At 30.7% G+C, this 13,199-nt stretch overlaps 1 protein-coding gene across 1 annotated transcript in view; it reads right to left on the bottom strand.

The window, feature by feature from the left end:
* Positions 1–13,199, bottom strand: part of LOC139754943 (uncharacterized) — a 56,431-nt gene that overhangs the window by 12,169 nt on the left and 31,063 nt on the right. Inside the window, 2 exon segments of the mRNA XM_071672762.1 lie at positions 790–918; positions 3,423–3,542. Of these exon segments, the coding sequence (XP_071528863.1) occupies positions 790–918; positions 3,423–3,542 (249 nt within the window).

Genomic DNA, 13,199 nt, shown 5'->3' with positions numbered 1-13,199 from the left:
TACACAGATGACCCCAGTCACGACACCATGATACTAATTACTCGGGAAAAGAATGTGTGCATCCCCCAGACAAATTCGCCATCACTCTCTTTACCCAAGAAAGACACGAATTCAACCTGTAACCTCCCATAATTCTAAATGGTCAACCACTTCCACTCATGAGAACTCCAGTGATATTGGGTATCATATATGACACAATATACTGGGTACCACATATGATACACATAATAAACTGGGTACACATATGAGTGGGTACAACATATGATACACATGACATACTAGGTACCACATATGAAACATAACATACTGAGTACCACATATGACACAACATATTAGGCATGGCATATGACACACATGACATACTGGGTATCATATGACACATACTAGGTACCACATGACAGCATACTAGGTACCACAAGACACAATATACTAGGTACCATGTGGCACGACATACTAGGTACCACATATAGCACAACACACTAGGTACCTCATATGACATGCCATACTGGGTACCACATATGACACACATAACAATAGGTTACCACATATGACATAACATACTAGTATCACATATGACACATATTAGGTACCACATATGGCATATACTGGGCACCACATGACAAATATACTAGGTATCACATATGACACAAGGCCTATTAGGTACCACATATGACACACATAAGACATTGACTAATTACTCTATAAGGAACTTCAGGGAAAGACGACCATTCATCTTTCTAAGGAGTTCACAACACCAGTTGGTGAAGCAGCCCTGAGAAGGTGTCTTACCTGAGGAAGTTGCCCCGGCAGGCCAACCAGGGTAGTATGTCCACCTGCCAGTGTAGAGCCGAGTTGACTTGAGGACTCACGAGTGCTGGGCTGCCTGCTCCGCTCCCTCGGGTCAGAAGTTTGCGCTCCCTGAAATTACATGGTTGAGAGTCTGAGTTCATGTCATGAAGGCAGAGAGCAACACAGCAGCAGTGGGGGTTTCTACAGACCTTACCTATAACCTAGCCAACTTTGTGAGTGGTGCAGGGAAGTCATGGGTGAATAAAGGAGCGGTAGTGTTTAGTATTTTTCAGTATTTTATTCAAATAACGTTTTAGTTTTCTATTTTGAGACAGGACGGGGTACTGAATGCCTTAATCTAGCAGTTCCCAAATTGCTCGTTAAAATTCTAGGGGTCAAAAAACTTTAAAAGTATGAACAATTAATCGTATATAAGGTAATGGAAAGGCAGAGCAAGTTTCTGTGCTTCATATAATAAAGGTGGAAAACTATGACTTGATTATTATCATTAGACCCATCCATCTCAATAAGAATTTGAAATAAATTCTTCAATTAAAATGTATTTTCAATTAGGTAATTTCCTTCTACACTTGTTCTATTTTGCTGATCTAGTTTATATATATATATATATATATATATATATATATATATATATATATATATATATATATATATATATATATGTATATAACGATGTATAATGTAACATAAGATGACCCAACCTAACCCAATGTCAAGTGGACCATCGTTAACAATACGTGTGGAAAGCGTTGTAGAAAGTGTACATGGCAGGATAGCAGAACAGGGACGTGCGTTTTCTAGATATGACAGAATTTAAAGAAATTACCACCAATGGGTTCCTTCAAATGCGAATATACGATGCGGGATTTTAAGTGTAGCACCTCAAACTCAAATTTGTTTCTGTACAGCGGGCAAGTGAAATGCTGCCGTTTCAACGGATACTTTGGTCCTGTGAGCTGCTCAAAGTAGTTCATGGCTAATAATTAAGAGGGACTTCTATAGATACAGACGTAGCTTCCTTGAAAATGGATCACATGTTTACAAAAAATATCACAAAGCCGACTTATGAAATGAATAAATAGTAACTGATATGTCTGTAATGGTAACCTAGCACAAACTCGTGTGAGAACACACATGATGTCTACTCCTCTCCTTCTTCGGTTCCATTTATTCTTTCATCAACATCTTCATTCTTTATTTCATGCATAATCAATTGCTCATACTTTTAAGCTTGTCTCCAGTTCCCCCTCCTCCCCTAACTTCCTCGGTGTTTAAATGCCTCCAACACATTTAAGTCTTAAAGACTTTCTTAGTAACATGTCGAGGTGTGACACAAGATGGCCCCCGAAACATCTCGCAACATTGTGATCACTGCATCTCTTGTCTAAATGAAGCTTGTTCAGCTTGGAAGCCTAAGTGGTAAGATTTATGTACAATCTACTGAATGAAAGCTGAAAATGGGCTTGCATATAAGCTTACAGTAAAATGCTGGCTGGCATATACTGATGATGCATAAAAAAAAAAAAAGGGCACAGTTCGTTATCTGGCATAACTCAATCTTTCACTGCAAGGAAATTGGTAACGAAAATAACGTTAAAAAAAGCTGTCATAGTTTGACTTTACAAAAGAATAATCGTAGAGTTGCCAAAGAACAGCTGGTATACCAGTATACGTGTCAGTTATAGAGGTACAAACGACTTGACTGTAATGCAGTGGTACAAACAGGTGGCACATAAGGCTGGAGGACTTGCTACATGGCCACAGTCACAGATGCTTTTTAGGAAGGTCTACGTAATGGATCTCCAGGGCGGTCAAGGCCAGGCATACACGATATGAGTTCTAAAGATTATCACGTCACTGTTACAGGACCAGAGAACAGTTACTACTAATATTATAATATATAAACCTGTCACAAAAGTGGGTCTGGGTAACGTTTGAAGCGGCTGTGACAATGATAAAAGACTCATTTTACACTAAAAAAAAAAATGTTACAACACTACATAATGCTACAGTACAGACCTGTTCTTGGAGCAAGGCTACTGGGGGTGATGGTGGTATATCTATCTCCTGGTACAGCCACAGTAAGAACAGCCACTACATAATTGCTACAAGACTACAGAGAACAGTTGGTACAGGCATGGTGTCTGGGAGGGAGGTATGGTACAGCCACCACTACATAATTGCTACAAGACTACAGAGAACAGTTGGGTACAGGCATGGTGTCTTGGAGGGAGGTATGGTACAGCCACAGTAAGAACAACCACTACATAACTGCTACAAGACTACAGAGAACACTGGGTACAGGCATGGTGTCTGGGAGGGAGGTATGGTACAGCCACAGTAAGAACAACCATTACATAACTGCTACAAGACTACAGAGAACAGTTGGGTACAGGCATGGTGTCTGGGAGGGAGGTATGGTACAGCCACAGTAAGAACAACCATTACATAACTGCTACAAGACTACAGAGAACAGTTGGGTACAGGCATGGTGTCTGGGAGGGAGGTATGGTACAGCCACAGGAAGAACAACCATTACATAACTGCTACAAGACTACAGAGAACACTGGGTACAGGCATGGTGTCTGGGAGGGAGGGAGGGAGGTACAGACCTGTCATAGCAGCACGTCTGGGCAGCAAGGGACGTGGTGGTGACATGGGAGCGGATGCAGCTGTGGGCGCCACGATGGTACACGTCTATCCTCTCTCGCTCCCCACTAACGCCAACCCACCTACACACCAGGTAGATAGTTGTCAGTGGTGATGGTGGTGGTGGCGAGGGGGAAAGAAGAAGAAACATTTACTCTCATTATAAGAAGTGGAAAAGGGGATCAGTAAGTTAGTCATATAAAGTCCCATCTGCCAAAATATACCAAATTATTAGTCATATAAAGTCCCATCTGCCAAAATATACCAAATTATTAGTCATATAAAGTCCCATCTGCAAAAATATACCAAATTATTAGTCATATAAAGTCCCATCTGCCAAAATATACCAAATCATTAGTCATATAAAGTCCCATCTGCCAAAATATACCAAATCATTAGTCATATAAAGTCCCATCTGCCAAAATATACCAAATTATTAGTCATATAAAGTCCTATCTGCAAAAATATACCAAATTATTAGTCATATAAAGTCCCATCTGCAAAAATATACCAAATTATTAGTCATATAAAGTCCCATCTGCCAAAATATACCAAATTATTAGTCATATAAAGTCCCATCTGCAAAAATATACCAAATTATTAGTCACATAAAGTCCCATCTGCAAAAATATACCAAATTATTAGTCACATAAAGTCCCATCTGCCGAAATATACCAAATTATTAGTCATATAAAGTCCCATCTGCCAAAATACCAAATTATTAGTCACATAAAGTCCCATCTGCAAAAATGTACCAAATTATTAGTCATATAAAGTCCCATCTGCCAAAATATACCAAATCATTAGCCATATAAAGTCTCATCTGCAAAAATATGCCAAATTATGTCATGTAAAGTCCCATCTGCCAAAATGTACCAAATTATTAGTCATATAAAGTCCCATCTGCAAAAGTATACCAAATTATTAGTCATATAAAGTCCCATCTGCCAAATATACCAAATTATTAGTCATATAAAGTCCCATCTGCAAAAATATGCCAAATTATTAGTCATATAAAGTTCCATCTGCAAAAATATGAAGAAAAAAAAGAAAAAGAAAATGCAGGTATTGATTTTTCACAGTATTCTTTTTGGATCCCCAAAAAGTTATCTTTCAAAATATGAGTAGAAAAATATAAAAGACGCTTTCATACTTGAAATATACACGATAAAAAACTAAACAAATAATAATTACGAGCATTAATGACCCCCAAATAATATTTCAACCTCAGATTCATATTCAGCATGAAAATTATAATTCGTTCTGAAGTTTTCAAACAAATCTACTGCCTTTCGAAAAATATAAAAAAATTGCAGGTAGTAGCTCAGAGTATTTCTTAAGCCCAAAATCCTTTTCTTTCAGAAGTGTAACATAACATGATGAAACCCTTCTATACTCGATATAAGCAGGGAAAATATGTAGTTATGCTGCCCTTGACCGTAAATACCCGGTTAATACGAACCGAATATATGACAATTTTCTTCAAATATGATTATTGATCAAAGGACTAAATGACCATTAAACCATATTTTAGAATCAGATTGAAATTCAGGATGAGAAAGAGACCTTATATTGAAGTGTTCAGGCAAATCTATTTCCCTTCGAAAAATACCAAAAAAACACAGGTAATAGTTCAGGGTATTTTTTCGCCCAAAAAACTTTTTCCCTCAGAACTCTCATATGAAATGATAAATTCCTTTCTATAGTTGACATAAGCATGGAAAATAACTAGTTATGCTTCTCTTGACCGTAAATACCCGATTTATTAGTACCGACAAATTACACAATCATCTTCAAATGACATCATTAATTACAGGCCTAAATGAACCTTAAACAAAATATTAACAACAGATTCAAAATCAGCACGAAAAATGGAATTTATACTGAACTTTTCAAGGATATCTAATTCCCTTCGATAAATACTAAAAATCATAGGTAATGCTTCAGGGTAATTTTTCGCCCAAAAAACCTTTTCCCTCACAACTCTCATATAACATGATAAAACCTTTCTATAGTTGACAGAAGCTTGAAAAATAACTAGTATATTATATATCACTTGACCGCAAATACCCCATTTTTTAGTACTGAAAATTTACACTAATCACACTAATTACACTAATGATACGAATTTTTATATTTTGATCACAGATTCGCATTCAGCATACATAAAAGTATCTATGCTGAAAATTTCAAGAAAATCTATCTTTTCAGAAAAAATGAAGAAAAATCCAAGGCCATAGCCTTGTATTTTTTTGCTCAGGTTTTCAACTTCCTCAGATTTTAATGAAAATCTGTGTATAGATGTTATTTTATATGTTATTTAAGTATTTGGTGTCAAAAGACTGTAATTCAAAATATTAACCTTTTAATTAGCACCTGGACTAATTTGTATAAAATTTTCTATGCTAATTATTCGATGACTTATATGAATTTTTATATTTTGAGCACAGATTCGTATTCAGCATACATTAAATTATATATGCTGAAAATTTCAAGAAAATGTATTATTTCAAAAAAAATCAAGAAAAATCCAAGGCTATAGCCTGGTATTTTTTTTGGCTCAGATTTTCAATTTCCCCAGATTTTAATGAAAATCTGTGTTTAGATGTTAATTATACGGTATTTAAGTATTTGGATCCAAAAGACTGTAATTCATAATATTAACCGTTTAATTAGCACCTGGAGTAATTATGATAAAATTTTCTACGCTAATTAAACGACTACTTATACGAATTTTTTAGATTTTGATCACAAATTCGTATTCACCATACATTAAAGTATCTATGATGAAAATTTCGAGAAAATCTATTTCTTCAAAAAAATCAAGAAAAATCCTTGCCTTTTTTTTGGTCAGATTTTCAACATCCTCAGATTTTAATGAAAATCTGTGTATAGATGTTACTTCGTATGGAATTCAAGTATTTGGAGACAAAAGACTGTAATTCATAATATTAACCCTTTAATTAGCACCTGGACTAATTATGATAAAATCTTCTATGGTAATTGCTAGATTACTTATAAATTTTTTTAGATTTTGCCCACAGATTCGTAATCAGCATACATTATAGTATATATGCTGAAAATATCAAGAAAATCTATTTTTTCAAAAAAAATCAAGAAAAATCGAAGGCTATACTAATAGCCTTGTAATTTTTTTTTTTGCTCAGATTTTCAACTTCCTCAGATTTTAATGAAAATCTGTGTGTAGATGTTATTTTATATGTTATTCAAGTATTTGGTGTCAAAAGGCTGAAATTCATAATATTTACCGTTTAATTAGCACCTGGACTAATTATAAAATTTGAATGCTAATTACTCGAGTAATCATACGAATTTGTATATTTTGACCACAGATTCGTATTCAGTATACATAAAACTATCTATGCTTAAAATTTCAAGAAAATCTATTTTTTTTTCTCAGATTTTCAACTTCCCAGATTTTAATGAAAATCTGTGTATAGATGTTATTCTATATGTTATTTAAGTATTTGGTGTCAAAAGACTGTAATTCATAATATTAACCTTTTAATTAGCACCTGGACTAATTATGATAAAATTTTCTATGCTAATTACTCGACTACTTATACGAATTTATATATTTTGAGCACAGATCCGTATTCAGCATATATAAGAGTACATATGCTGAAAATTTCAAGAAAATCAATTTTTTCAAAAAAATCAAGAAAAATCCAAGGCTACACCCTTGTATTTTTTTTTGCTCAGATTTTCAACTTCCTCATATTTTAATGAAAACCTGTGTATAGATGTTATTTTATACGGTATTTAAGCATTTGGATTCAAAAGACTGTAATTCATAATACTAACCGTTTAATTAGCACCTGGAGTAATCATGATAAACTTTTCTATGCTAATTACTCAACTACTTAAACGAATTTTTTAGATTTTGACCACAGATTCGTATTCAGCATACATGAAAGTATCTATGGTGAAAAGTTCAAGAAAATCTATCATTTCAAAAAAATCAAGAAAAATCTATTTTTTTTGCTCAGATTTTCAACTTCCTCAGATTTTAATGAGAATCTGTGTATAGATGTTATTTTATATGTTATCTAAGTATTTGATGTCAAAAGACTGTAATTTATAATATTAACCGTTTAATTAGCACCTGGACTAATTATGGACTAATTATACATGAAAGTATATATGCTGAAAATTTCAAGAAAATCTATTAAAAAAAAATCAAGATAAATCCTGGTATTTTTTTTTTTTTTTTGCTTAGATTTTCAACTTCCCAGAATTTAATGAAAATCTGTGTATAGATGTTATTTTATATGTTATTTAAGTATTTGGTGTCAAAAGACTGTAATTCATAATATTAACCTTTTAATTAGCACCTGGACTAATTATGATAAAATTTTCTATGCTAATTACTCGACGACTTATACAAATTTTTAGATTTTGACCACAGATTCGTATTCACCATACATAAAACTATCTATGCTGAAAATTTCAAGAAAATCTATTTTTTCAAAAAAATCAAGAAAAATCCAAGGCTATACCCTTGTATTTCTTTTTGCTCAGATTTTCAACTTCCTCAGATTCTAATGAAAATTTGTGTATAGATTTTATTTCATATGGAATTTAAGTATTTGCAGAGAAAAGTCTGTAATTCATAACATTAACCGTTTAATTAGCACCTGAACTAATTATGATAAAAGTTTCTATGCTAATTACTCGACTACTTATACAAATTTTTAGATTTTGACAACAGATTCGTATTCAGCATACATTAAAGTATATATGCTGAAAATTTCAAGAAAATCTATTCTAAAAAAAATCAAGATAAATCCTGGTATTTTTTTTGTTTAGATTTTCAACTTCCCAGAATTTAATGAAAATCTGTGTATAGATGTTATTTTATATGTTATTTAAGTATTTGGTGTGAAAAGACTGTAATTCATAATATTAACCTTTTAATTAGCACCTGGACTAATTATGATAAAATTTTCTATACTAATTACTCGATGACTTATACGAATTTTTAGATTTTGACCACAGATTCGTATTCACCATACATAAAACTATCTACACTGAAAATTTCAAGAAAATCTATTTTTTCAAAAAAATCAAGAAAAATCCAAGGCTATACCCTTGTATTTCTTTTTGCTCAGATTTTCAACTTCCTCAGATTCTAATGAAAATTTGTGTATAGATTTTATTTCATATGGAATTTAAGTATTTGGAGAGAAAAGTCTGTAATTCATAACATTAACCGTTTAATTAGCACCTGAACTAATTATGATAAAAGTTTCTATGCTAATTACTCGACTACTTATACAAATTTTTAGATTTTGACAACAGATTCGTATTCAGCATACATGAAAGTATATATGCTGAAAATTTCAAGAAAATCTATTCTAAAAAAAAATCAAGATAAATCCTGGCATTTTTTTTTTTGCTTAAATTTTCAACTTCCCAGAATTTAATGAAAATCTGTGTATAGATGTTATTTTATATGTTATTTAAGTATTTGGTGTCAAAAGACTGTAATTCAAAATATTAACCTTTTAATTAGCACCTGGACTAATTAAGATAAAATTTTCTATGCTAATTATTCGATGACTTATATGAATTTTTATATTTTGAGCACAGATTCGTATTCAGCATACATTAAATTATATGTGCTGAAAATTTCAAGAAAATGTATTTTTTCAAAAAAATCAAGAAAAATCCAAGGCTATAGCCTTGTATTTTTTTTGGCTCAGATTTTCAACTTCCTCAGATTTTAATGAAAATCTGTGTATAGATGTTAATTTATACGGTATTTAAGTATTTGGATTAAAAAGACTGTAATTCATAATATTAACCGTTTAATTAGCACCTGGAGTAATGATGATAAAATATTCTACGCTAATTAATCGACTACTTATACGAAATTTTAGATTTTGATCGCAAATTCGTATTCACCATACATTAAAGTATCTATGATGAAAATTTCAAGAAAATCTATTTCTTCAAAAAAATCAAGAAAAATCCTTGCATTTTTTTTTTAGTCAGATTTTCAACATCCTCAAATTTTAATGAAAATCTGTGTATAGATGTTATTTCATATGGAATTTAAGTATTTGGAGAGAAAAGACTGTAATTCATAATATTAACCCTTTAATTAGCACCTGGACTAATCATAAAATTTTCTACGCTAATTACTCGACTACTTATAAAAATTTTTTAGATTTTGCTCACAGATTCGTATTCAGCAGACATTGAAGTATATATGCTGAAAATATCAAGAAAATCTATTTTTTCAAAAAAAATCAAGAAAAATCCTAGGCTATACCCTTGTATTTTTTTTGCTCAGATTTTCAACTTCATCATATCTTAATGAAAATCTGTGTATAGATGTTATTTCATATGTTATATAAGTATTTGGTGTCAAAAGACTGTAATTCATAATATTAACCTTTTAATCAGCACCTGGACTAATTATATAATTTTCTACGCTAATTACTCGACTACTTATACATTTTTTTTTAGATTTTGACCACAGATTCGTATTCAGCATACATTATAGTATATATGCTGAAAATTTCAAGAAAATCTATCTTTTCAGAAAAAATCAAGAAAAATCCAAGGCCTTGCCTTTTTTTTGCTCACATTTTCAACTTCCCCAGAATTTAATGAAAATCTGTGTATAGATGTTATTTTATATGTTATTTAAGTATTTGGTGTTAAAAGACTGTAATTCATAATATTAACCTTTTAATTAGCACCTGGACTAATTATAATAAATTTTCTATGCTAATTACTCGACGACTTATACGAATTTTTATATTTTGAGCACAGATTCGTATTCAGCATACATTATAGTATATATGCTGACAATTTCAAGAAAATCTATTTTTTCAAAAAAATCAAGAAAAATCCACCTGGAGTAATTATGATAAAATTTTCTACGCTAATTAATCGACTACTTATACGATTTTTTTTTGTTTTGATCACAAATTCGTATTCACCATACATTAAAGTATCTATGATGAAAATTTCAAGAAAATCTATTTCTTCAAAAAAATAAAGAAAAATCCTTGCCTTTTTTTTGGTCAGATTTTCAACATCCTCAAATTTTAATGAAAATCTGTGTATAGATGTTATTTCATATGGAATTTAAGTATTTGGAGAGAAAAGACTGTAATTAATAATATTAACCCTTTAATTAGCACCTGGACTAATCATAAAATTTTCTACGCTAATTACTCGACTAATTATAAATTTTTTTTAGATTTTGCCCACAGATTCGTATTCAGCATACATTAAAGTATATATGCTGAAAATATCAAGAAAATCTAATTTTTCAAAAAAATCAAGAAAAATCCAAGGCTATACCCTTATATTTTTTTTTGCTCAGATTTTCAACTTCCTCATATCTTAATGAAAATCTGTGTATAGATGTTATTTTATATGTTATTTAAGTATTTGGTGTCAAAAGACTGTAATTCATAATATTAACCTTTTAATTAGCACCTGGACTAATTATAAAATTTTCTACGCTAATTACTCGACTACTTATACAAATTTTTTAGATTTTGACCACAGATTCGTATTCACCATACATTATAGTATATATGCTGAAAATTTCAAGAAAATCTATCTTTTCAACTTCCCCAGATTTTGATGAAAATCTGTGTATAGATGTTGTTTTATATGTTATTTAAGTATTTGGTGTCAAAAGAGTGGAATTCATAATATTTACCTTTTAATTAGCACCTGGATTAATTATAAAATTTTCTATGCTAATTACTCGACTACTTATACGAATTTTTACATTTTGAGCACAGATTCGTATTCAGCATATATAAGAGTACATATGCTGAAAATTTCAAGAAAACCTATTTTTCAAAAAAATCAAGAAAAATCCAAGGCTATAGCCTTGCCTTTTTTTTTTTTGCTCAGATTTTCAACATCCTCAGATTTTAATGAAAACATGTGTATAGATGGTATTTCATCTGGAATTTAAGTATTTGGAGACAAAAGACTGGAATTCATAATATCAATTTTTTAATTAGCACCCGGACTAATTATGACAAAATTTTCTATGCTAATTACTCGACTACTTATACAAATTTTTAGATTTTGACCAGATATTCGTATTCACCATACATAAAACTATCTATGCTGAAAATTTCAAGAAAATCTATTTTTTCAAAAAAATCAAGAAAAATCCAAGGCTATACCCTTGTATTTTTTTTGCTCAGATTTTCAACTTCCTCAGATTTTAATGAAAATTTGTGTATAGATTTTATTTCATATGGAATTTAAGTATTTGGAGAGAAAAGTCTGAAATTCATAAAGTTAACCGTTTAATTAGCACCTGGACTAATTATGATAAAAGTTTCTATGCTAATTTCTCGACTACTTATACAAATTTTAAGATTTTGACAACAGATTCGTATTCAGCATACATGAAAGTATATATGCCGAAAATTTCAAGAAAATCTATTCCAAAAAAAAATTCATAATAAATCCTGGTATTTTTTTTTTTGCTTAGATTTTCAACATCCCAGAATTTAATGGAAATCTGTGTATAGATGTTATTTTATATGTTATTTAAGTATTTGGTGCCAAAAGACTTTAATTCATAATATTAACCTTTTAATTAGCACCTGGACTAATTATGATAAAATTTTCTATGCTAAACCCTTGTATTTTTTTTTTGCTCAGATTTTCAATTTCCCCAGATTTTAATGAAAATCTGTGTATAGATGTTAATTTATACGGTATTTAAGTATGTGGATCCAAAATACTGTAATTCATAATATTAACCGTTTAATTAGCACCTGGAGTAATTATGATAAAATATTCTACGCTAATTAATCGACTACTATACGAATTTTTTAGATTTTGATCACAAATTCGTATTCACCATACATTAAAGTATCTGTGATGAAAATTTCAAGAAAATCTATCTCTTCAAAAAAATCAAGAAAAATCCTTGCCTTTTTTCTTGGTCAGATTTTCAAAATCCTCAAATTTTAATGAAAATCTGTGTATAGATGTTATTTCATATGGAATTTAAGTATTTGGAGAGAAAAGACTGTAATTCATAATATTAACCCTTATATTAGCACCTGGACTAATCATAAAATTTTCTACGCTAATTACTCGACTAATTATAAAAAAATTTTAGATTTTGCCCACAGATTCGTATTCAGCATACATTAAAGTATATATGCTGAAAGTATCAAGAAAATCTATTTTCAAAAAAATCAAGAAAAATCCAAGGCTATACCCTTGTATTTTTCTTGCTCAGATTTTCAACTTCCTCATATTTTAATGAAAATCTGTGTATAGATGTTATTTTATATGTTATTTAAGTATTTGGCGTCGAAAGACTGTAATTCATAATATTAACCTTTTAATTAGCACCTGGACTAATTATGATAAAATTTTCTACGCTAATTACTCGACTACTTATACAAATTTTTTAGATTCTGACCACAGATTCGTATTCAGCTTACATTATAGTATCTATGGTGGAAATTTCAAGAAAATCTATTTTTTCAAAAAATCAAGAAAATCCTTATTTTATTTTTTTTTTTTGCTCAAATTTTCAACTTCCTCAGATTTTAATGAAAATCTGTGTATAGATGTTATTTTATATGGTATTTAAGTATTTGGAGTCAAAAGACTGTAATTCATAATATTAACCGTTCAATTAGCAGCTGGACTAATTATGATAGAATTTAGATGCTAATTACTCGACTAATTATACGAATTTTGAATTT

Source organism: Panulirus ornatus, chromosome 18 (genome assembly GCF_036320965.1).
Source record: "Panulirus ornatus isolate Po-2019 chromosome 18, ASM3632096v1, whole genome shotgun sequence".
Taxonomy (NCBI): domain Eukaryota; kingdom Metazoa; phylum Arthropoda; class Malacostraca; order Decapoda; family Palinuridae; genus Panulirus; species Panulirus ornatus.
Note: the sequence above shows the minus strand (reverse complement) of the source record. Positions and strands in the feature narration are given on the sequence as shown.